This window comes from Lissotriton vulgaris, unplaced genomic scaffold (assembly GCF_964263255.1).
Source record: "Lissotriton vulgaris unplaced genomic scaffold, aLisVul1.2 SCAFFOLD_1962, whole genome shotgun sequence".
Taxonomy (NCBI): Eukaryota; Metazoa; Chordata; class Amphibia; order Caudata; family Salamandridae; genus Lissotriton; species Lissotriton vulgaris.
In genome coordinates, this window is record NW_028254533.1 from 235,273 (window position 1) to 260,722 (window position 25,450).

The 25,450-nt window shown below is 47.8% G+C and overlaps 1 protein-coding gene across 1 annotated transcript; it reads left to right on the plus strand.

Moving 5' to 3' along the window:
• The first annotated feature begins 235 nt into the window (after positions 1-235).
• On the plus strand, positions 236-12,664 carry LOC147659512 (G protein-coupled receptor 39-like). The gene is made up of 2 exons (XM_086951686.1): positions 236-1,360; positions 11,609-12,664. The coding sequence occupies exons 1-2, from the start codon at positions 550-552 to the stop codon at positions 11,986-11,988; spliced, it is 1,191 nt and encodes a 396-aa protein (XP_086807812.1). The 5' UTR covers positions 236-549; the 3' UTR covers positions 11,989-12,664.
• Positions 12,665-25,450: the final 12,786 nt, after the last annotated feature.

Consider the following 25,450-nt stretch of genomic DNA (forward strand, 5'->3'; position numbering starts at 1 on the left):
CCATCCTTTCACCCCCCCTGGCGCGAGCTCCCGGGCCCTTCATCCATCACTTCCTCTCTGCCCCTCCTTCTGAGCGCGGACCGCGGGGTCCTTGCTCTGCATGCTGGAGGAGCGTGGAGAGTGGATGGAGAGAGGCGGGACTGGGGGAGGAAGGAGGGGGCGTGCGAGCCGCAGCATTCTGAGCTTCGGTGTCCTTTCATCAAACCGAGGTGCCGGCCGTGGCCACTGGAAGCACTTGACTACCCGGACAGCCCATCAAAAAGAAGTGCGCCCTCCCGTGGATGGACGGATGAAACCAAGAGTCCTTCATGCCTGTCGAAGTCCTGTCCCCTCCCCAGCAGGTGAAGCCAGTGCGATTCTTCTGGAGTGTGCGTGATGCTCCCAAAAGTTGAGTCCTGTGAACCTCTGGACGGCATCTGGATCTCAACTTCAAGACTTTACAAGAGCCCCCTCTATCTGCTTTGAGGCCGTTCTCCACAGCAATATGACATGTTTTGATTGCACACCAGAGGTCTCCTTCAGCGCTTAGAGTCCTCCTAGTCTCTGGGGATGGCCATCACGAACATTAGCCACAGCACAGAAGAGGCAGTCCAGGACCTTCAGAGCCTGGTAAGGCTGAGCCTGGGAGCCAAGGTGGGCATCACGCTGACCTATGGGGCGCTCTTCGTGTGCGGGGTGCTGGGGAACACCTTGGTGATCCGGGTCATCCGGAAGATGAGGGCCCGTTGCCTCATCCAGGCCTCCGTCAGCCAGCACCTCTGCAGCCTGGCCTGCTCCGACCTGCTCGTGCTACTGGTGGGCATCCCGACGGAACTCTACAGCATCATCTGGGGCCCCTACCCCTGGCCCAGCGGCACCGTGGGCTGCAAGGGCTTCTACGCGCTCTGGGAGGTGTCAAGCTACGCCACCATCTTCAACATCCTGGCCTTCAGCTGCGAGCGTTACCTGGTGACCTGCCACCCCTTCCAGGTCAAGCTGATGCCCAGCTCGCGCACCCGGAGGCTGGTAGCGCTGGTGTGGGCCCTGGCCGTGCTGGCTGCCCTGCCCACCCTCTTCACCATGGGCCTGGAGGACGCCTACCTGCCCTTCCACCGGGCCGGGGGGCCGCTGCGGGCCCCGCTCTGGATCTGCACCAACCTGTTGGCCCAGGAGCACCTCTTCGCCATCGCCGTCTTCGTGTCCTTCGGGCTGTACGTGCTGGTGCTGCTGGCCGTGGCGGTGACCTGCCGGCGGATGATGCTGGCCCTGCAGCGCAGCCGCGCCGGCTCCATCTGTGTGCGGAGCCCCGCCGGCCAGGTGCTGGCCACGTGCCGGAGGCCGGGCAAGCCTTGTATCCGGAGGCAGAACGTCCTCATGCTGGGTGAGTGACAGCTCCCGGAGGCCACCCTTCCCTCTTCAGCTCCTTTTCCATCCATGTCACCGAATGTGTCAACGAGAGAGTAGAGCAAGAAGAGAGCAGGCAGAGGAGAAGAGGAGAGGAGGTAGAGGGGAGCAGGCAGAGGAGAAGAGGAGAGCAGGCAGAGGAGAAGAGGAGAGCAAGTGGAGAGCAGGCAGAGGAGAAGAGGAGAGGAGGTAGAGGGGAGCAGGCAGAGGAGAAGAGGAGAGCAGGCAGAGGAGATGAGGAGAGCAAGAGGAGAGCAGGCAGAGGAGAAGAGGAGAGGAGGTAGAGGGGAGCAGGCAGAGGAGAAGAGGAGAGGAGGTAGAGGGGAGCAGGCAGAGGAGAAGAGGAGAGCAGGCAGAGGAGATGAGGAGAGGAGGTAGAGGGGAGCAGGCAGAGGAGAAGAGGAGAGCAGGCAGAGGAGATGAGGAGAGCAAGAGGAGAGCAGGCAGCGGAGAAGAGGAGAGGAGGTAGAGGGGAGCAGGCAGAGGAGAAGAGAGAGGAGGTAGAGGGGAGCAGGCAGAGGAGAAGAGGAGAGCAGGCAGAGGAGAAGAGGAGAGGAGGTAGAGGGGAGCAGGCAGAGGAGAAGAGGAGAGCAGGCAGAGGAGATGAGGAGAGCAAGAGGAGAGCAGGCAGAGGAGAAGAGGAGAGGAGGTAGAGGGAAGCAGGCAGAGGAGGTAGAGGGGAGCCGGCAGAGGAGAAGAGGAGAGCAGGCAGAGGAGAAGAGGAGAGCAAGTAGAGAGCAGGCAGAGGAGAAGAGTAGAGCAGGCAGAGGAGGGGAGGAGGTAGAAGAGAGCAGGCAGAGGAGCAGAGGAGAGCAGGCAGAGGAGAAGAGGAGAAGAGGAGAGCAAGAGGAGAGCAGGCAGAGGAGAAGAGGAGAGGAGGTAGAGGAGAGCAGGCAGAGGAGAAGAGGAGAGCAGGCAGAGGAGAAGAGGAGAGGAGGTATATGAGAGCAGGCAGAGGAGAGGAGGAGAGCAGGCAGAAGAGAGCAAGAAGAGAGCAGGCAGAGGAGAAGAGGAGAGCAGGCAGAGGAGAAGAGGAGAGGAGGTAGAGGAGAGCAGGCAGAGGAGAAGAGGAGAGCAGGCAGAGGAGAAGAGGAGAGCAAGTGGAGAGCAGGCAGAGGAGAAGAGTTGAGTAGGCAGAGGAGGAGAGGAGGTAGAAGAGAGCAGTCAGAGGAGCAGAGGAGAGCAGGCAGAGGAGAAGAGGAGAGCAAGAGGAGAGCAGGCAGAGGAGAAGAGGAGAGGAGGGAGAGGAGAGCAGGCAGAGGAGAAGAGGAGAGCAGGCAGAGGAGAAGAGGAGAGGAGGTAGATGAGAGCAGGCAGAGGAGAAGAGGAGAGCAGGCAGAGGAGAAGAGGAGAGGAGGTAGAGGAGAGCAGGCAGAGGAGAAAAGGAGAGGAGGTAGAGGAGAGCAGGCAGAGGAGAAGAGGAGAGCAGGCAGAGGAGAAGAGGAGAGGAGGTAGATGAGAGCAGGCAGAGGAGAAGAGGAGAGCAGGCAGAAGAGAGCAGGCAGAGGAGAAGAGGAGAGCAGGCAGAGGAGAAGAGGAGAGGAGGTAGAGGAGAGCAGGCAGAGGAGAAGAGGAGAGCAGGCAGAGGAGAAGAGGAGAGGAGGTAGAGGAGAGCAGGCACAGGAGAAGAGGAGAGCAGGCAGAAGAGAGCAAGAAGAGAGCAGGCAGAGGAGAAGAGGAGAGCAGGCAGAGGAGAAGAGGAGAGGAGGTAGATGAGAGCAGGCAGAGGAGAAGAGGAGAGCAGGCAGAGGAGAAGAGGAGAGGAGGTAGAGGAGAGCAGGCAGAGGAGAAGAGGAGAGCAGAGCAGGCAGAGGAGAAGAGGAGAGGAGGTAGAGGAGAGCAGGCAGAGGAGAAGAGGAGAGCAGGCAGAGGAGAAGAGGAGAGGAGGTAGATGAGAGCAGGCAGAGGAGAAGAGGAGAGCAGGCAGAAGAGAGCAAGAAGAGAGCAGGCAGAGGAGAAGAGGAGAGCAGGCAGAGGAGAAGAGGAGAGGAGGTAGAGGAGAGCAGGCAGAGGAGAAGAGGAGAGCAGGCAGAGGAGAAGAGGAGAGGAGGTAGAGGAGAGCAGGCAGAGGAGAAGAGGAGAGGAGGTAGAGGAGAGCAGGCACAGGAGAAGAGGAGAGCAAGAGGCAAGCAGGCAGAGGAGAAGAGTAGAGTAGTCAGAGAAGCAAAGCCTAGAAGTGGGCAAATGTGCCCCTGAGCGCCAATAACAGAGGGTTTCCTAGAAAACATCAGAGCGTGCGCCATCCATGTTCTATTCAACATGTTGTGGCGAGGGCACGTGAGGCAGGGGTATGAGTGCATGTGAGTGGGGCAGTGTGCGCAGGCGAATCTGGAGGTGAGGGTAGGTGGAGTAGGGCACGTGACGGAACACATATGTAGTAGGCCAGGTGGAGCACTATAGGGCAGTGAGAGCTGATAGGACAGTAAAGTAAGTGCAGGTGGGCAGAATGGCGAGTGCAGAGAAGGTAGAGTGGGGGTAAACGGAGCAGTGAGAGCAGACGAGACAGGACAGGAAGTGGAGAGGAGACACACGGCGAGGGCTGGTGAGTCATGGCAGTGAGTGAGAGCATGTGAGAATAAGTGAATGAAGGTGAGAGGGGTGACTGCAGGTGGGAAAAAGCAATGTGATAAGGTGAGACAGAAAGTGCGTTGAAACTGGGGAACATTTGCCATAGGGAGGTAAGAGCTGCCAAGAGGTGGAGAAGTGTGGCTCACTGGTTAGAGCGGCAGACTCTGAAGCAGAGATCAGGCCTGGGACCAGGGTTCAAGTCCCGACGCGGCAGGGTCTTGGGCTCAATGTCTGCGGACTCGATAATTCTCGCCTCTTCTTACTCTAATCATGGGTCCCACGCTGCAACTCTGGGCAATAGCTTGCTTAATCTCCACAACGGCCCCTACAACACCTTGGGGGTTCCCAGGAGGGGCATCTCACAGGGAGAGCCAGGAGGGGTTCCACAGCGTTATACAGCGCCAGGACGCCCCGTTGCTGGGGCAGCTGTGCGCTTTACAAAATACACACCACGGTTGTAGGAATAGGTGAGAAAGCGAGTGAAGGTGAAGCAAGACAGTGAGAGACAGTGAACATAGTTGTGGTAGGATGGGGTAGTGTAAAAGTAAGACAGGGCAGTGAGAGCAATGGGAAAGTGAGGTGAGACAGGGAGAGTGGAGACGAGGCAGGACAGGTGAGACCGGAAGTGAGTGCAGGTGAGACAGGACAGTGAGAGCGGTGACTGTAGTTGCGGTAGAATGGAGTAGTGTACATAAGGCAGGGCAGTGAGAGAAGGGATATATTGGGGTCAAGTGAGAAAGGAAGTTAGTGCAGGTGAGTTAAAACAGTGAGTGCAGGCGAGGCAGGACAGTGAGTGCAGGTCAGGCAGGACAGTGGTTGCAGGTGAAGCAGTTCAGTGAGAGCATGGAGATAGTAGGGTCAGGTGAAACAGGAAGTGAGTGCAGGTGAGTTAGGACAGTGAATGCCGGCGAGGCAGGACAGTGAGTGTCGGTGAGGCAGGACAGTGAGTGACGGTGAGGCAGGACAGTGAGTGTCGGTGAGGCAGGGTACAAAGAGCTGCGGAGACAGCTCGACCAGTGCAGTGATATCCTAAGAGTGGCGTGACACTGAGCATTAGACACAAGTGTTTTTCTCAGCATTGGGCGCCAGATATGTTCCTGAGCACGGGACTCTCTGGGTTTTCCTGCGCACTCGGTTTTAGGGTTTTCTAGACATTGCTTGTCTTTAGTGCTACTATGCAGTGAACACTGGGTATTCTGGATCACAGGACATTGGGGTATTCAAGACACTGCTTCTCTTTAGTGTTATTATGCAGTGAACACTGGGTATTCTGGATCACTGGACATTGGAGACTGGGGTATTCCTGTACATTGGGCACTGGGGTATTCCTGTACATTGAACAGTGGGGTATTCCTGTACATTGGGCACTGGGGTATTCCTGTACATTGGACAGTGGGGTATTCCTGTACATTGGGCACTGGGGTATTCTTGTACATTGGACAGTGTGGTATTCCTGTACATTGGACAGTGGGGTATTCTTGTACATTGGACAGTGGGGTATTCCTGTACATTGAACAGTGGGGTATTCCTGTACATTGGGCACTGGGGTATTCCTGTACATTGGACAGTGGGGTATTCCTGTACACTGGGCACTGGGGTATTCTTGTACATTGGACAGTGGGGTATTACTGTACATTGGCCAGTGGGGTATTCCTGTACATTGGACAGTGGGGTATTCCTGTACATTGGGCACTGGGGTATTCCTGTACATTGGACAGTGGGGTATTACTGTACATTGGCCAGTGGGGTATTCCGCTGTATTGGATAGTGATGTATTCCCCTGCATTGGGCACCGGAGTATTCCTATATATTGGAAAATGGGGTGTTCTCCTGCATTGAAAAGTGAAATATTCCTGTAGAATGGACAGTGAGGCATTCCGCTGCATCAGGGACTGGGGTATTACTGTACATTGGACAGTGGGTATTCCTGTACATTGGGCACTGGGGTATTCCTGTACATCGGACACTGGGGTATTCCTCTGCATTGGGCACTGGGATATTCCTGTACATTGGACAGTGTGGTATTCTTGTGCATTGGACAGTGGGGTATTCTTGTGCATTGGACAGTATTCCTGTACATTGGACAGTGGGGTATTCCGCTGCATCGGGTACTGGGGTATTCCTGTACATTGGACAGTGGGGTATTCCGCTGCATCGGGTACTGGGGTATTCCTGTACATTGGACAGTGGGGTATTCCGCTGCATCGGGTACTGGGGTATTCCTGTACATTGGACAGTGGGGTATTCCGCTGCATTGGGCACTGGGATATTCCTGTAGATTGGACAGTGGGGTATTCCTGTACATTGGACAGTGGGGTATTTGTGTGCATTGGACAGTAGGGTATTCCTGTACATTGGACAGTGGGGCATTCGTGTATATTGGACAGTGGGGTATTCCTGTACATTGGGCACTGGGGATTATTGTACATTGGACAGTAAAGCAGTCATCTTCATTGGCCCTGGGATATTTACTGATATTTGACAGTGGGTGACTCTTGTACATTGCACAGTGGGGTATTTATGTACATTTGACAGTGGGGTATTCCTGTACATTGGACAGTGGGGTATTCTTGTACATTGGACAGTGTGGTATTCCTGTACATTGGACAGTGGGGTATTCCTGTACATTGGGCACTGGGGTCTTCCTCTACATTGGACAGTGGGTATTCCTGTACATTGGACAGTGGGGTATTCCTGTACATTGGACAGTGGGGTATTCCTGTACATTGGACCCTGGGGTATTCCTGTACATTGGACAGGGGGGTATTCCTGTACATTGGACAATGGGGGAATTCCTGTACATTGGACAGTGGGTGTATTCCAGTACATTGGGCAGCAGGGGTATTCCTGTACATTGGACAGTGGGGTATTCATGTACATTGGACAATGGGGTATTCCTGTACATTGGACAGTGGGGTATTCTTGTACATTGGAGTATTCCTGTACATTGGACAGTGTGCTATTCCTGTACATTGGACAGAGGGGTATTCCTGTAAATTGGACAGTGGGGTATTCCTTTACATTGGACAGTGTGGTATTCCCATACATTGGGCACTAGGGTATTCCTCTACATTTGACAGTGGGGTATTCCTGTACATTGGACGGTGGAGTATTCGTGTACATTGGACAGTGTGGTATTCCTGTACATTGGACAGTGGGGTATTCTTGTACATTGGACAGTGGGGTATTCCTGTACATTGGACAGTGTGGTATTCTGGTACATTGGGCATTAGGGTATTCCTGTACATTGGACAGTGGGTATTCCTGTGCATTGGACAGTGTGGTATTCCTGTACATTGGACAGTGGGGCATTCGTGTATATTGGACAGTGGGGTATTCCTGTACATCGGGCACTGGCGATTCTTGTACATTGGACAGTAAAGCAGTCATCTTCATTGGCCCTGGGATATTTACTGACTTTTGACAGTGGGTTACTCTTGTACATTGCACAGTGGGGTATTTATGTACATTTGACAGTGGGGTATTCCTGTACATTGGACAGTGGGGTATTCTTGTATATTGAACAGTGTGGTATTCCTATACATTGGACAGTGGGGTATTCCTGTACATTGGGCACTGGGATCTTCCTGTACATTGGACAGTGGGTATTCCTGTACATTGGACAGTGGGGTATTGCTGTTCATTGGGCAGTGGGGTATTCCTGTACATTGGGCCCTGGGGTATTCCTGTACATTGGACAGGGGGGTATTCCTGTACATTGGACAATGGGGGAATTCCTGTACATTGGACAGTGGGTGTATTCCAGTACATTGGGCAGCAGGGGTATTCCTGTACATTGGACAGTGGGGTATTCATGTACATTGGACAATGGGGTATTCCTGTACATTGGACAGTGGGGTATTCTTGTACATTGGACAGTGGAGTATTCCTGTACATTGGACAGTGTGGTATTCCTGTACATTGGACAGTGGTGTATTCCTGTAAATTGGACAGTGGGGTATTCCTTTACATTGGACAGTGTGGTATTCCTATACATTGGGCACTAGGGTATTCCTGTACATTGGACAGTGGGGTAATCCTGTACATTGGACAGTGGGGTATTCTTGTACATTGGACAGTATTCCTGTACATCCGACAGTGGGGTATTCCTGTGCATTGGACAGTGTGGTATTCCTGTACATTGGACAGTGGGGTATTCTTGTACATTGGACAGTGGGGTATTCCTGTACATTGGACAGTGTGGTATTCCTGTACATTGGACGGTGGGGTATTTTTGTACATTGGACAGTGTGGTATTCCTGTACATTGGACAGTGGGGTATTCTTGTACATTGGACAGTGGGGTATTCCTGTACATTGGACAGTGGGGTATTCCTGTGCATTGGACAGTGTGGTATTCCTGTACATTGGACAGTGGAGCATTCGTGTATATTGGACAGTGGGGTATTCCAGTACATCGGGCACTGGCGATTCTTGTAAATTGGACAGTAAGGCAGTCCTCTTTATTGGCCCTGGGATATTTAATGACATTTGACAGTTGGTTACTATTGTACATTGGACAGTGGGGTATTCCTCTACATTTGACAGTGGGGTATTCCTGTACATTGGACGGTGGAGTATTCTTGTACATTGGACAGTGTGGTATTCCTGTACATTGGACAGTGGGGTATTCTTGTACATTGGACAGTGGGGTATTCTTGTACATTGGACAGTGGGGTATTCCTGTACATTGGACAGTGTGGTATTCTGGTACATTGGGCATTAGGGTATTCCTGTACATTGGACAGTGGGGTATTCCTGTACATTGGATACTGGGGTATTCCTGTACATTGAACGGTGGGGTATTCCTGTACATTGGACAGCAGGCATTCCTGTACATTGGACAGTGGGGTATTCATGTACATTGGACAGTGGGGTATTCTTGTACATTGGACAGTGTGGTATTCCTGTAAATTGGACAGTGTGGTATTCCTGTACATTGGACAGCAGGCATTCCTGTACATTGGACAGTGGGATATTCCTGTACATTGGACAGTGGGGTATTCCTGTACATTGCACAGCGGTGTAATCCGATGCTTTATATACTGCCCTGCACTTTGATGTATTCCTGAAGGTTTGACATTGGGGTTTTCATGTACATGGGACACTGAGCCATACCAGAGCAGTGGGCACTAGGATATTCTCAGCCTGCACACTGGCTGTATTCTTGAGCACCAGAAAATGAGGGGTTCAGTGTGATGAATCCTGTGGTATTCTTATACACTGAACACTGGTGTAATACTGCACATTGGGCTCTGCGTTATTGTTGTCCATTGGACTGTGGAATACTGCAGCGCACTAGGCACTGGCGTATTCCGGTGCACCGGACAAAGCGGTATTGAAGTGCATTGGACATTCATGTATTCGTCCACATTGGACATTGAGGTGTTCCTGTACCTGGGACACTGTGGTATACATAATCAGTGGACATTAGGATATTGCAGATCCTGAATACTGTTTGGATTCTTGAGCACCGGAAACTCTATACTCTATACTATACTATACTAGAATACTATAGTATAGTGTAGTATAGTATAGTATAGTATGATATAGTATAGTATAGTATAGTATAGTATAGTATAGTATAGTATAGTATGGTATAGTATAGCATAGTATAGTATAGTATAGTATAGTACACTGGACTGTGGGATAGCACAATACATTGAACACTGGTGTATTCCAGTGCACCGGACACTGGGGTACTCCAGTGCATTGGTGACTGGTGTATTCCGGTGCATTGGAGTCTGGAATATTCTGGTGCACTGGAGACAGGAGTATTCTGGTGCACTGGACACCAGGTTATTCCAGTGCACGGTAGACTGGAGTATTGTGGTGCACCAGAGGCTGGGGTATTCCAGTGCATTGGAGACTGGAGAATTCCGGTGCACTGTAGACTGGAGTATTGTGGTGCACCAGAGGCTGGAGTATTCCGGTGCATTAAAGTCTGGAGTATTCCGGTGCATTGAAGTCTGGAGTATTCTGGTGCACTGGACACTGGGGTATTCCCGTGCATTGGTGAATGGTGTATTCCAGTGCATTGGTGACTGGTGTATTCCAGTGCATTGGTGACTGGTGTATTCCAGTGCATTGGTGACTGGTGTATTCCAGTGCATTGGTGACTGGTGTATTCCGATGCATTGGAGTCTGGGGTATACTGGTTCACTGGAGACAAGAGTATTCTGGTGCACTGGTCACTGGAGTATTCCAGTGCACTGGAGACTGGAGAATTCCGGTGAACTGTAGACTGGAGTATTGTGGTGCACCAGAGGCTGGAGTATTGTGTTGCACCAGAGACTGAAGTATTCCTGTGCACTGGAGACTGGAGTATTTCGGTGCATTGTAGTCTGGAGTATTCCTGTGCACTGGAGACTGAAGTATTCCGGTACATTGGAGTCTGGAATTTTCCGGGGCATTGGAGTCTGGAGTTTTCCGGTGCATTGTAGTCTGGAGTATTCACGTGCACTGGAGACTGAAGTATTCCGGTACATTGGAGTCTGGAGTTTTTCAGTACATTGGAGTCTGGAGTTTTCCGGTGCATTGTAGTCTGGAGTATTCACGTGCACTGGAGACTGGAGTATTCCGGTACATTGGAGTCTGGAGTTTTCCGGTGCATTGGAGTCTGGAGTATTCCAATACATCGGAGTCTGGAGCCATCCGGTGCACTGGACACCCGGGCATTCCAGTACACGGGACCCTGAGCTCTATCTGAGCAGTGGCACTAGCATATTCCCGAGCTCCACTCTGGTTGTGTCCCAGAGCACTAGATAGTGGGGCTTTTTGAGCAGTGGGCACTGGGGGTGATCTCAAGGACCGGAACTGGATCTACGTCTGCACATTGGGCACTGGGGTATTTACCTGATCACTCGACTGAGAGCTGTGTACAGGAGGGGTACTGTTTGGCAGTGAACATTGTAGGGTTTTCTGACAATTTCCCGAGAAGTGGACACAGTGGGAAGTGTACTGAGCAGGGGACGGGGTGTGGTGGGGGTTCTGTGAACAGGAGGGGGGATCAAACAGCACTGGGGACATTTCTGAGCCCTGCGTACGGAGGAGGACTGGTACTGTGGGTGTTTCTGAGCACTTGTCACTCGTGGCATTTGCGGAGAGTGGTTCGGGTGGTGTTCCTGAACACAGGGCACCCCTAGCATTGGACACTGGGGGGTACTTCTGAGCACCTAGACAAGAGTGGTGACCCGTGGATTGGAACAGGGTGCCCACCTGAGCAATGGACAGAAGATGAATTCTAGCCTCCACGGTCCTCGCTCAGTACTGTCTCCATGGAAACCAGCCCAATCAAGGCATATTGCTCCCTGCATCCCTAGAGAGCCTGACTTCTCCCATCACTGGTTAGTCTGTGCATGTTAGCCCACCTATGCTCCCTTACTCCCCTGCCTTTACCCTCACCTGTCAATCAACGTATTCCTAGCTCAGCGTGGGTCCCCTGATGGATTGCCTAGGTTTCCAAACCCTACTAGACCATCTATGTTGCACACCTCCTCATAAGCACGCACAAAGACCTCAGTGTGGAATGAATTCTCTGCAGTGTGCTGGGCCGCCGCCAATAGTTTGTATATTCATGAGTGATGGTGGGACTGGGAAAGTTGGTTCTTGATATCATAAGCTTTTAATGTCCTTCACCCTACCCTTTCATTTCCCAGGCTGCATCGTTGGCGCGCTGGCTGTGTGCTGGGTCCCGTTCCAGGCCCGACGTCTAATGATGGTGCTGCGCTCCAAGAGCCAATGGACGGAAGGCTACTACCGCTCCTACATCACACTCCAGCCAATCACCAACTCCTTCTACTACCTGAGCTCCAGCATCAACCCTCTGCTATACAACCTGACCTCCCTGCAGTTCCGCAGGGCCTTCAGGCACCACATCAACCCTTGTGCCAGCCCTCAGTGGAAGCAGAGCTCCCCAAACAGCTCCCTCAGGCAACAGGAATCCCTGGACCTGCAGAGCCTGGAGCGCCCCTCCCGAAGCGGAAATCTGGGACACGTAGACGGTCAAAACCTTAATATAACTGCACCAGTTCAATAGATACTACATTTCAAATGTCAATATGAAAATATTCAATGACCATTGTACAACGTAAGAACATTTGAAGTTGAATCCCACTGTGTAATTAAGTATTTCATTTATAATTGGAATACTATGCCACTGTATGCTATGCGAAGCTAAATTTAATCTTTGCAACACACCAGGGAAGAGCAATTTAGGGTGTTGAAGAAGTCTGATTATACAATTGTTAACAACTCCCTCCTTTGTTATCCTATTGAAGAGTATGTGGCAGTAACAAGGAAATTCATTCATAGATTAGCTGAATTTGAAGTAAGCCTGATTGCTTAATGTTCCTATGAAAATGACTCCACTTGGATAATACCTAGAGTCAATGTGGATGGCTTTTAGCACCCAGGTAAGAAAAGACTGAAATAACCTACAATATCTTTCACTGTATACGCTATATCCTGCAGATGACTACTTCACTCCCAAAGCTGTCCGAAACATGCCAATAACGTACTGTTATCTTCTATTATATACATTGAAAGTTTAGAGACCTGGTGCGATAAAACACATCTATCACTATTTGTTTTTGCTAAAAGATCCTTAATTAGTATGATAACATTGTAATGTTCATTGATCTATGATGTCTGTGCATAGCACCATACGATGGGTCTTTTTTATGAAGCCACACTGTAAAACACAAGACTTTGTATGAAATAAAGATGGATATTTTCTTAATTGAATGGTTATGTAGGTTTGTAAGAGATAAAGACTTTGAAAAATGAAATCATCAATTTCTATTGAGTAAAGAATGACAACAATGCTATGGCATGACTGATTAATCGCATAAACACACAAACCTTTGGAATTTTCCAAGGGAGGGAACTAGTTCAAGTTCAAGTTTGACCTTTTTCATAGCGCACTACTCACCCAGAGGGTCTCAAGGCGCTAGGGGAAGGGGTATATTATTTGTCGAATAGCCAGGTTTTCAGTTCTTTTCTGAAGGAGATGTGGTTCTGAGTAAGGCGGAGGTGGGTGGGTAGTGAGTTCTAGGTCTTGGCAGCCAGGAAGGAGAAGGATCTGCCACCCATGGTGGATTTCCGGATGCGCGGGACTGCGGCGAGGGTTTGATTGGACGATCTTAATTGGCGGGTGGGTTTGTAGAAGGACAGTCGAGTGTTGAGGCATTCGGGTCCTAGATTGTAGAGGGCCTTGTGACCGTGGGTGAGAAGGCGGAAAGTAATTCTTTTGTTGACGGGAAGCCAGTGGAGGTCTTTTAGATATCCGGTGATGTGATCTTGGCGCGGGATGTCTAATATGAGTCTCGCTGACGCGTTTTGGATGTGCTGGAGTTTTTTCTGTAGTTTTGTTGTGATTCCGGCGTAAAGTGTGTTACCATAGTCCAGCCGACTCGTGACCAGTGCGTGGGTAACAGTTTTTCTTGTCTCGAGGGGGATCCAGCGGAAGATCTTTTTGAGAATGCGAAGTACGTTGAAGCAGGAGGACGAGACGGCGTTGACTTGTCTGGACATCGAGAGAGAGGAGTCTAGGATTAAGCCTAGGTTACGTGCATGGTCTATGGGTGTGGGTGCTGTGCCCAGAGCGGAAGGCCACCAAGAGTCGTCCCAGGCTGAGGGGGAAGATCCTAGGATGATCACCTCCGTTTTGTCTGAGTTGAGTTTTAGACGGCTTTGTTTCATCCGTTCGGCAACTTCTTTCATGCCTTCGTGAAGATTGGTTTTGGCGGTGTTGGGGTCTTTGGTGAGGGAAAGGATTAGCTGGGTGTCGTCGGCGTAAGAGATGATGTTAAGGTTGTGTTGTCGTGCGATGGATGCGAGAGGACTCATGTAGACGTTGAAGAGGGTGGGGCTGAGTGAGGATCCTTGAGGTACGCCGCAAATGACTTCAGTGGCCTCTGAGTAGAATGGGGGAAGACGGACTCTTTGAGTTCTCCCGGCGAGGAATGAGATGATCCAGTCCAAGGCTTTTCCTTGTATGCCGATGTTGCTGAGGCGTTGTATAAGGGTGCTATGGCAGACTGTGTCGAAAGCGGCGGAGAGGTCGAGTAGGATGAGGGCCACTGTTTTTCCATTGTCAAGTAGTGTTCGGATGTCGTCGGTCACTGCAATGAAGGCGGTTTCGGTGCTGTGTTTGGCTCGAAATCCAGATTGAGATGGATCAAGGGAGTTGTTAGATTCAAGGAAGGTGGCGAGCTGGCTGTTGACGGCTTTCCCGATGACTTTGGCAGGGAAAGGGAGGAGGGATATGGGTCGGTAGTTTTTCAGTTCTGAGGGGTCTGCTGTGGGTTTCTTCAGGAGGGCGCTGAGTTCGGCGTGTTTCCAGCTTTCTGGAAAGGTAGCAGAGTTGAACGAGCAGTTGATGACATCGCGGAGTTGGGGTGCGATGATGGAGTCAGCTTTGTTGAAGATGTGGTGGGGGCAGGGGTCAGAAGGCGAGCCAGAGTGGATTGAGTTCATGAGGCGAATGGTGTCTTCAGAGGAGATTGGGTTCCAGGCGCTGAGGTTGTTAGTTGGAGGAGTAGGATCAGAAGGGGGTGGGGCGGGTTGATCGCTAGGAGAATTCTCGAAGCTGTTGTGGATGTTGGCAATTTTGTTGCAGAAGAAGGAGGATAGTGCATCGCAGAGGTCTTGGGAGGGAGTGATGTCGTTGGATGCTGTGGTGGGGTTGGTGAATTCTTTGAAGAGTTCCTTGCTGTTGTGAGTGTTGTTGTCGAGACGATCCTTGAAAGCGGATTTCTTGGCGGATCGGATCATTTGGTGATGTTTGCGGGTGGCTGTCTTGAGGGAGGCCATGTTGTCTAAGGTTGGGTTTTTTCTCCAATTCTTCTCCATGGTGCGGCATAGCTTCTTGGATTTTTTAAGTTTGTTATTGAACCAGGGAGCCTTTTTGCTGGTTGATTTCATCTGGTGCTTTTTCAGGGGTGCTAATTCGTCTGCGCTGTGAGTAATCCATTGCCTGAGGTTGGTGGCCGCTTGGTCTGGGTCCATTGAGAGTGTGGGAGGGTTTTGTTTGAGTCAGGTGAGGAGTTCGTCGGTGGTGATTTTGTTCCAGTTTCTCAGAGGAAAAGGTTGTGGACGTTTGTGGGTCAGGGTGGTTTTGTAGCTAAAGTAAACACAGCTGTGATCCGTCCAATGGAGAGCTGTAGTGCGATCGAAGGAGATGTGCTTGCTGGAGGTGAAGATAGGGTCGAGCGTGTGTCCGGCTGAGTGAGTGGGGGTGTCAACAAGTTGTTTGAGTCCGAGATTGGCCAGGTTGTCCAGAAGGGTGGTGGTGTTGCTGTCGTGTTGGTTTTCAAGGTGGTAGTTGAGGTCTCCTAGAAGAATGTAGTTCTCGGAGGCGAGGGCGTGTGGGCTGACGAAGTCCGTGATGTCGTCGCTGAATTGAGTGCGGGTGCCTGGAGGCCTGTAAATGAGGGTGCCTCTAAGTGTGGTCCTAGGGTCAGTGTGGATCTGGAAGTGGAGATGTTCGGCGGTTGCGAGATTGTCGTCGTAGCTGGTTGTGATTTTGATGGTGTTTCTGTGGACGATGGCGAGGCCTCCTCCTGTTTGATTGGTGCGGTCCTTTCGGATAATCTTGTAAGCGTCCGGTATGGCTATGGCGATGTCGGGAGCGGATGATGTGTTCATCCATGTTTCAGTGAGGAAGGCGATGTCAGGTAACGCAGTGTCGAGTAAGTCCCAGAGTTCTGTTGCGTGTCTGTGGATCGAGCGGGTGTTGAGCAGGATGCACTTTAGGCGGTGTGAGTCGGTGTTGTGTTTGGAGGATGTGGATTTGGTGAGAGTTCTGAAGCAGTTGAACTTGCAGGAGAGGCAGGCGAAAGGACCGTGAGTGCGTCCTGGAGTGGCTTCGCAGCATTGTGGTGAGAATCCGGGGTTGAGGGCGAGGAGCATTGCGGCATCATATTTGATTTTCGTGGGCTGGGAGCAGCGGGGACCAGGGGGACTGGCGCTGGGCGCTGTCCAGGCACGGACGGGCGTAGACGGGCTTACCTTTGGCGCACCTTCGGTGCGACTGGGGCGCGACCGCTGCGCGTGACCGCTGCGCGCAGATACATCTGTCATATGTGGATGGTGGGAGGGGCGAGGGGCGAGGGAGGGACAGCTGTGAGGCCGAGGGCGGGGTTTAGGTCCGGGCAGGGAGGCACAACAACACACGTGAAGATGGCTGCTGGCAATAAAGCAAAGTAAACCAAACTGGATTGGGGCAATGCTCCGCTATGCGCTCAAACGTTCAACAGAAATGAAATAAATTAAGGCACAATGCGGCGGTAAGCACACACAAATCAGCGTGTTCGGGTCAATCAATTAGATAGTACGATTTGTCAGCGATGGTAAATAGGAGCGTCAAAGTTCTATATAATGAGCAATGCGAGGAGGCTGCAATCACATCAAAATCCAAGCAGCGCTACGATTAAAAGTATCAAAGTTAAGAATTAGCAGCAATGCGGGGAGGCAGCAATCACATCAAAATCCAAGCAGCGCTACGATTAAAAGTATCAAAGTTAAGAATTAGCAGCAATGCGGGGAGGCAGCAATCAGAGTCAATTTCAAGCGCTACGATACCACTGCAGTCGGGGTGAGGAGCTGCGTGGGGGAGCGACCGCCTCTGGAAGGATCAGGACGGTCACAGAGGAAATGGCGGAGGGTCGGGCCAGGAGATACAGTGGGAGGGAGGGACAGCTGTGAGGCCGAGGGCGGGGTGTAGGTCCGGGCAGGGAGGCACAACAACACAAGTGAAGATGGCTGCTGGCAATAAAACAAAGTAAACCAAACTGGATTGGGGCAATGCTCTGCTATGCGCTCAAACGTTCAACAGAAATGAAATAAATTAAGGCACAATGCCGCGGTAAGCACACACAAATCAGCGTGTTCGGGTCAATTAATTAGATAGTACGATTTGTCAGCGCGGGTAAATAGGAGCGTCAAAGTTCTATATAATGAGCAATGCGAGGAGGCTGCAATCACATCAAAATCCAAGCAGCGCTACGATTAAAAGTATCAAAGTTAAGAATTAGCAGCAATGCGGGGAGGCAGCAATCAGAGTCAATTTCAAGCGCTACGATACCACTGCAGTCGGGGTGAGGAGCTGCGTGGGGGAGCGACCGCCTCTGGAAGGTTTTCAGGGTGAGCTGGCTTCCAAACCTATCAAATGCACAGACAAAAGAAGCTACACTGAAATATTAGTCACTTAATTTAGTCACTTGTAACCGTATCCCTGCAAAGCGCTAAGTAAGTAGAGTGCTGAGAATTTAAAAAAATGTTAAGGACTGTCCTCACACACCACCAGGTGTCATGCTTCATCATAGGCAGTCCTCGCTCTCTAAAAACCAGGTTGGATAGAGAGCGGGCCTACACCTGGAGACAGGGAGGCACTTCTAATAATCTAAGTGGGGGCCCGTGAAGTAGTGATTTAAAATCCAATGTATTACCCCCAAATTACATTTAATCTCAGAATATTACTTGGGTTTAGAATGTGGGGATTAGGGGAACTATTACCCCATCACGACCCTTATCGCCAACATGTTTCTGCCGTTGGCCCAGGTGGGTCCGCGGCATTCATCAGGACGGACATTGGGCTCCTATCTTACCAATTTAGTTCTAGATGTTACCACTATGTTAGGGTGACCTGTGTCAATCTCTAACTAAAATTGGTATTCTTTTATACCCCCATATAGGGTCCTAATTGCCTCATGGGAAGAGGATAAAGGGACCCCAGTAGTCACACTTGCTTCAAGGTGCTTCCCTCACCCTCGACCTAAAGATGTCCACTCCTCTTCCCCTACGATGATTGATTCATTAACTTCATAAAATCCTTATTCAGTCAAACAAAGCAACCATAAAAGTGCAACATACATTACAATAACACAAATAAATAAGACACAGAACACAATGGTATTAAGACAGCATAAAATGCAGAGTAAAAGCAGAATTAAAAGCTTGATATCAGCTATATACACAAGATCATTAGTCAAGCTACGATGCCAAGTCTGCCCATAGAAAGCTCGACACAGCAAGTCCAACATATTAGTTGGGGAGCAATTGTAGATACATAAGAGCGAGCGTACTTGGTTAAAGTTCAGGGACCTCAGCAGTGGTAGCAGGAACCTCTCTCTTGGACAACTGTAGTAATTTCAAAACATAACAAAGTGTAATGTGTCCTGCAGAGACCTATTGTTGCAGCCGCAGGGCAAGCTATTACCAGGGTGCACCTAAACAACAGGAGAGGTCAGTAAATGATGAATTTGATTGAAACAAAACCGTCCAAGAGAAATAGGACATGCCTACTGGTAACCTGCAGGAAATACTGCTCCATTCCCTGTACAGACTTTAAAAGCACATGGCCCCTCACAAAAGGTTTCAACATTTCTACTACTTCTCTATTTGACAATGACTGGTCAAAGAATAGTTCAAACAAAAAAAGAGTGTCCAAAATCAAATGTATTATGACAAAGGAGCAGGAGAAAGGAAAGAAAATACAGAACCCCATTCAGGTTTGTATAGAAGGCCCTCACTCACCAATGTGGTCGGTGACATGCTTCATCATCGGGCCTCACTGGAGAGGCCAAATGCCTCTCCAGTGTGCTTCAACGCCAGATTTGCTGCGGATCGGTTTTTTGTGAATAGATGAGAAGTGAGTGATATTTACTGGTAGTGACAGGTAAAAATGTCGAAAATTGTATCAAAATGGTATTTAATGTTTGATCAATTGGACATATTAAAAACAAAGTGTGGGAAAATAGGCCAAATAAATTGTTTGGTTATTTCCAGTAGTTAATCAGTAGGTCAACATGTTTCTGCCTTGAAACGGTGTGAATTTACCAGGCATTCGTCAGGACCGTATGTGCACACTAAGGCCCACCCTACCAAGGGATGTGAAAGTTAAAATAGTTTCAAAAAAAGTGCATGGAGAAGGAAAAATTCCTCATGGGTATTGTCAATTTGAGGGACTTCAAAAATTAGTGCACTTGAATGGTGAGAAGAAGGAACACCGTGGATCTCGGAAGGGGGGTGGTGGCGTAATCCCGAAGATTCTTCGGGATCCGGTTTCGAGGACTGAAGCAGGTTTCTAGTGGGTGCCTGGCGTCGAGGTGGTGTGGCGATTACACCACCACCCCCCTCCTGAGATCCATGGTGTACTTTCTTCTCACCATTCAAGAGCACTAATTTTTTAGGTCCCTCAAATCGCAATTAGGAAATTGCAATTCCTAATATAAGAAACCTTAGGCCATTTAAATAGCGATTCCTAGTGGTTTGTAAATCGACCTACCTCATGAATAATAATGAGATAGGTCTCAGTTTGCAAACCATTAGGAATGACAGCCATCATTGGGATGGTTGCCTTCTGGTGTAAAAAAACCACCATGTCTGTGATTACTTTTTTAAAATACAGCCCGTAACCCTCTAAAGAAATTGGGATACATTTAAAAAACAAAAAATTCAACATCAGTGGGACCACTGCCTGTTCTTTAAAAATATTTTCGAAGTGGAAGGGGTCCCATGGGAACCCTATCCTATTTGCAAATGGTTACCATGTCCTTCAAGATGTCTGTAAAAAAATGTATGTTTTCAACCATAATTGTCACAAAATATTCATACATACCACTACGATTCTATATTTGGAAAGGGACGCCTAAACACGTTCCATCACAAAAATACTGAACGACAACACCAAACTGAGACTCAGTAACAAGTTACGGAATCACAATTTGGCTTGTGTACATCTCAAAATGATTTTTACGGTTTGCAACCTCCCAAAAAGTTTTGTGTATATGGCCCACAGATTTTTAAGCATATGGTTAACAGCAAACTTAAATTGGAGAATCCACCTAAATACCGTCCATAATGCTATATAGACGTTCCAGGATTTATTCTAATGGAATGTGGGAAGCATGGATGGATCCTCTGGAAGTGAGTCCAGCAAAGATTTTCGGAAGCATCCAGGTTGTAACTTTGGCTTCTGAACATTAAATCTTACACTATTTACAATGTTTACGAATGTGATGGGTATTACTCTTCTCAGGTGCTTAAACATTTTAGGCGGTCATGGCACCAGGAGGATCTTCTATGCAGCAGCATGGCAAACAACACCTTCATAAAGATCCATATACCTGGGGCCTCATTTACAAGTAAATGGCGCAGCGCAGCGCCAAAAGCCATTTAACTGTGCCTTGCTGCATCATTTCCAATGCTCAAGAATGCATCATATTCACAACATCAAGACGCATCCCTGCACTTTCCTGTGCGCTGGTGCACAATTGGCTGCCCTGCGCCAGCGCAGACACCCTGCGTGATTTTGCAAAGGTGCCTGCTCTGCGGGGATGGTGGTTTTTGTGCAGGAAGGGACGCCTTCCTGCACAAAAACAATCATTAATGGCATTTTCCTCTTTCTATTCATACTGCAGAATACAGCAAACATAGAAAGAGGAAAGAATGAGGAGATATAAAAGTTTTTCCCCTCATTGTGCCATTCGTCCGCCTCCCCTGGTGAGGCGTAGGATTCTGAAAGATTCCCAGTTTTACAAAATATTGTAAATATGGGAATGGGTCAAGTTCCATGTGTGGAAACACCAACAGCAACACCCAGGGAACTCCCCTTTCATGCAGGTTATTGCGTGAAAGGGGCCCATATTTACTAGGCCATGAAAAGTCACGCAGGGTGACTTTACGTGACTTTATAAATCACTGCGCTGCCAGTGCTGCATCATTTTACCGCCCCATCTTAGGAGTCAATAAGAGATCAATGTCTGACCAAACATTGATACATTCCTTAGCCACACACAATCTGGAAGGAACACCCTTAACACACCCCTTCCAAATTGCGATTAAGAATGGGTTTTTAATCTAATTTTGCGACTTGGAAAAAACGTTCCAAATTACAAAATAGAGTTAGCACATCAAAGAAATGATTTAGCTGTCTCAAACTGCCGAATTCAGGAGTTGCAACAGCTAAATCACTTTTGTAACTAAGCACTATATTTGAGAAGGTGGCAGGCAGCTGTAATGAATGAGGATGTATTAGGGGAATGTTAATGTAAATATGAAGCTGAGAAATATTTCACCATGGGGAGGTAGAGGCAAACATGGGAGAAAAGCCAGAACAACCGCGCAGTTGACTGTCACAGAATGTTTTGTGTATGTACTAAGAGGCATGATTTGAGACAGGTATTACTCTGACCTATATTTGCAAAGCACAGTATTAAGGAAGCTAACGAAGCAATGATTTTTATAGTCAATGCTACAAAATATGTAGAATTACACAAATCATGGAATATGTTTAAGTATTTTTCAAAATTGTGTATTGAATTAACTATGTCAAATGTGAAATGTGGTTTGTCAGCCCATTCATTTGAGCTATAACAAATCCAATAATAAACTGAAATAAGCTTTGATGACAAGTGACATGAAAGGGCATGGGAATTAAAATTAAAAGTCACATGAAAGAGAATTTATATAGGCCCATGAAAACATTGATTTTGCTTGAAGGTTAGTATGCTCGGAACACTACACCGTCTGATTTGTGAAATTATGAAAACAGTGATTGAGATGTTTCACAGAGGCAACTAAGGGCCTGCTTAGCCAGTTCCTGGACAAAGACATGCCTATGGCCTCATCTTATTGTTTCACTCATGTCTCTCGAAGAAACACAAGAACAGCAGGGGGGGGGGAATTTGAAGCAGATAGTGAAATGGTGAATGAGCATCAAATGGAGCGAGGTGTAGTCTAGAATGCAAGCCGTCTGAGTTTTTCATTATTAGTAGATTCTTTTAGTGCACAATGTCTTCCTGTCTCACTCTCAGAATACGGGTCACTCACTCACTTACGCACTGACTCACTCACTCACAGTCTTGTGTGTGCTAGTAGCACAGAAGAAGAAGCAGATTATTTCAGAAAGATAATGGAATTCTCCAGCGGGCCAAGACTGCAGGCAGTGCCCCTGTCTCAAGGGCTTAGGAGACACCCCTTTTCTGGAGGTGACATTGACAGCCTTGGGGAGAGCTGAGCCAGGAGTCCGGCTCAACTGTGTGAGCCAGAGGACGATTCGAGGCACCAAAAGATGTAAATCAGGCAACAAATGTCGTTAAAAAATCATGATAATGACTTTAATATGAATACAATTATTTTCAATATTTCTCAGAATCTCGAATAAGTAAAGGCAGTTACATCTCTGAGGTAATATTTTTTAAACAAGAAACAATCCAGCATATCCTCAGATGTGACAACTTTGCCACGAGCCACCCAAAACATGTTAGTTTTCCATGATATATATTGTATGACCTACTTTGTTATTAAATGTGAAGCAAGATTATTTTATTCTAACCTTATATAACTGAGATCTATGTAGAGCATAGATCCTGAACTGAATGACTTCAATGTGCTCTAAAGCTGGTTGATTAAATAAAATGATGTACAGATCAATCAAGCGAAAGGTCACGTATCACACAGTTTGGTCAAGTGAGTTTCCTGATCGCACATTGTGAAGTTCATTCACTGTGGGGTTACATCCTAATCTTTTACATTTAACACCATAGACCACTGCTTTGTGTTGTTACCTCATGGATTAGTGTTAGTGCATGGAGTTCAATAAATACACTTAGCACACCCCCAAATGAAACTGACACATACACAAATGTATACACGTGCATAGTCGTATGATTTAAAGATGCGCTTTTCTGTTTGAAATGTTTCCATAGGTAATGAAGATGAAACACAGAGAAAGGGCTTGTCAGTCCGAAGCCATGTTGCACTTTGCAAGCCTCTCCTAACAAAACAAACGGGGCTCATGGAGCCCCACATAGTTTCCTCCTCAGGTTACAGAGCTTCAATAAGACCCCTATTCTGTCACTGTTTAATTAGTTCACAAAGTAATTAATGAATTATTAATGTGGCTTTATATAGTGCAAACTTTACCCGAAGATATCAGAGTGATTTAAATAAGAAGTAGGCATTACATAAGAAAACATAAATAACAGCAGTCCTAGTCAGGAAAAAACAGGCTCAAGAAAGTAATATACACTATAAAGGTAGTTAGATAAGCCTCAGTGCAAGACAGTGCCAGATGTAAGGTCACCACTGTTTTGTAGGCAGAAGGAAAATGAACTAAAATGTGTTTCGAACAGAAGCATTTTCAGTCAGGACTGTCAGTGAGGTCGTGGTGCATCAGCCCAGAAATGAAGATTTCCAGATTCTGGTCACAGGGATCGAGCCGTACTCCATTCCTTTCTTTTCATAATACATTTTATTGCATTTCTTGTCATCATGCAGCCCAACGGGCTACATATACATAGACTTATTTTTCCATTTTTGCATTGCAAATTATTGATAACAAAACTATAACATGAATACCCCCTGCGATATTACTTGTCTGTATCTTACTATGTTTTACCCATGCGATGTCCATGGTCCTATAATGGCTTTTCTCTATATATCTCACCCTACTGGATCGTATGTCTGCACTTCGATATGTATGGCATTGGCGATTAATGTTGAACGTTCTAGATAAGGCCTCGGGAACCAGCCATCGCCGCCATATCTTCGTGTGTTTCCGGGGGCATCCACCGGCCTTTTTTCATATTGTTCATTTATAAAAACTGATTTAGAATGTAAGTTCAAATTTGTCCTCTAGTTCCGAAAACGCAATAACGTAGTCATCTTACTTCATAAAACCTTGGAACTGTAACTGGTTTTATCACCAAACATAACTTATTCGAAGCATACTTTCCTTAAAATATTTGGGGCATCCAAATATTGTTTATGAGCATGTGAGGACGTTATACTTGAGTGACAGAAACATATGTACCCAGGAGAGTATAACATAGCAGGTGTATTTGTAGACAATGGGTTAATGGATGGATTTATATTAATCTAACTAATAGGTAAGGCTATGAGCATCACCTGGCTGGGGCATGAGTTACAGTATATGCTGCTTACTAAAACTGTTACTGTGTCTGTTTTTAGATCTTTTTTTATCGATTTTGGAGGCTTTTGTAAACAATCATTAATTTATTAGGAGCTAAGGCAACTATAACTTACCTTTAACAAAGTTTTTTTTCCACTGAACAATAGAAATACTAATGTGGCAAGTGCCTTCTGAGCAGCACTGCATATATGTTTTACAATGCATATGTGCTTGTTGCAGACTCCATGATCAGAATTCATTCGGGTATCCAGTGATCATATCCAGTTAACCCCCTTTCCTTACAACCCTTTTTCCTCTTTTTTGATCTTCAGTGGATAACACTTTGAGTGGTTTGGAATTTGTCTTGTCATTTGTTGGCATTAACAGCCTGGACTGTGTTATCGACCGTAACCATGCCATAACAGGTCACTTTGGACCACACATTGATGTATGGACTTCTCAGGACAATTTTAAAGCACGACTTTTCCAACAAAACTGGTGCCTCTGGCTTTACAAAGCATTCATCTTTGTCGTAACAAAACATCCGTCATAGCAGCATACTACGTCCTTGGAACAGCGTGCTCACTGAGTGAACTTTTTTGTAATTGGCTGACTGCTGTGCCTGACGGCCAGCAGTCAACCAATTACCAAGCAGCTCTTTAAAGAGAGCAGTGTGCTATTTGACCTCGATAAGTAACGTTACTCCTCTTGTTTTCCCTGCTCGGTTCTGTGTGTTGGAGGCAGACATCTTTGATGTACTATACTGCTAGCCCCAAGAGACGTTGTTTCACCTGTCTCTGGTCGAAAGACCAAATCTCAACCTGATAGCACATTAATGGATTATGCTACCCCAAACACCCCACAGACATATATTCCCATATATGCCAACATACCCAATTGAAGCGAGAGACTCTTGATTTTATTTTAGCTGTCTTCTGCCTAAAATTCCCTCTTCTTTAATATATGTCAATGGAAAAATACCCTCCCCCCACAGTTGTTTTCTAACTCTACTTTCCAATTTTTGTATAACACATTTTATTTGCATCTAACACTTAATACAGTACAGCCAAAAAAGTAACCCAGTGCTATCCGATGTAAGCAGACCCAAATAAGAAAATGAGAAGGAGGAAGTATATCACAAGGCTCATTGCTCCGGAACGGATTCCAATAGGATCACAAGGCTCACGTACCTCTCCCTGCCTTCAACAGTCCTCATCGTGTTCCCAACTTTTCAAGGTCCCATATGCATGCACTTCTACATCCAGAGACCAAGACTGAGCAGTGATCAAGTATTTTGCCCCGGTACTGGGACCAGTCACTCCAGATTTCGAAATGTTTTGTGGGCAACCCCTGGCTGCATAAGCAAGTCTCTCTAGGTTCATGCATTTGTTCAGGCCACTCTTCCACTCCTCCAGGAATGGAGCCTACACATTTTTCCAATTTTTGACAATATGTTGCTTGGCTATCACCAATCCAATCCACAACAAAGCTCTCTTAGGATCTATTACTGTTGACCCCGTCCGTGTTATGCAAAAGGGCCAATCTAGGCTTGTTGGGAAGAGACCACCCCAATACTTCCCCA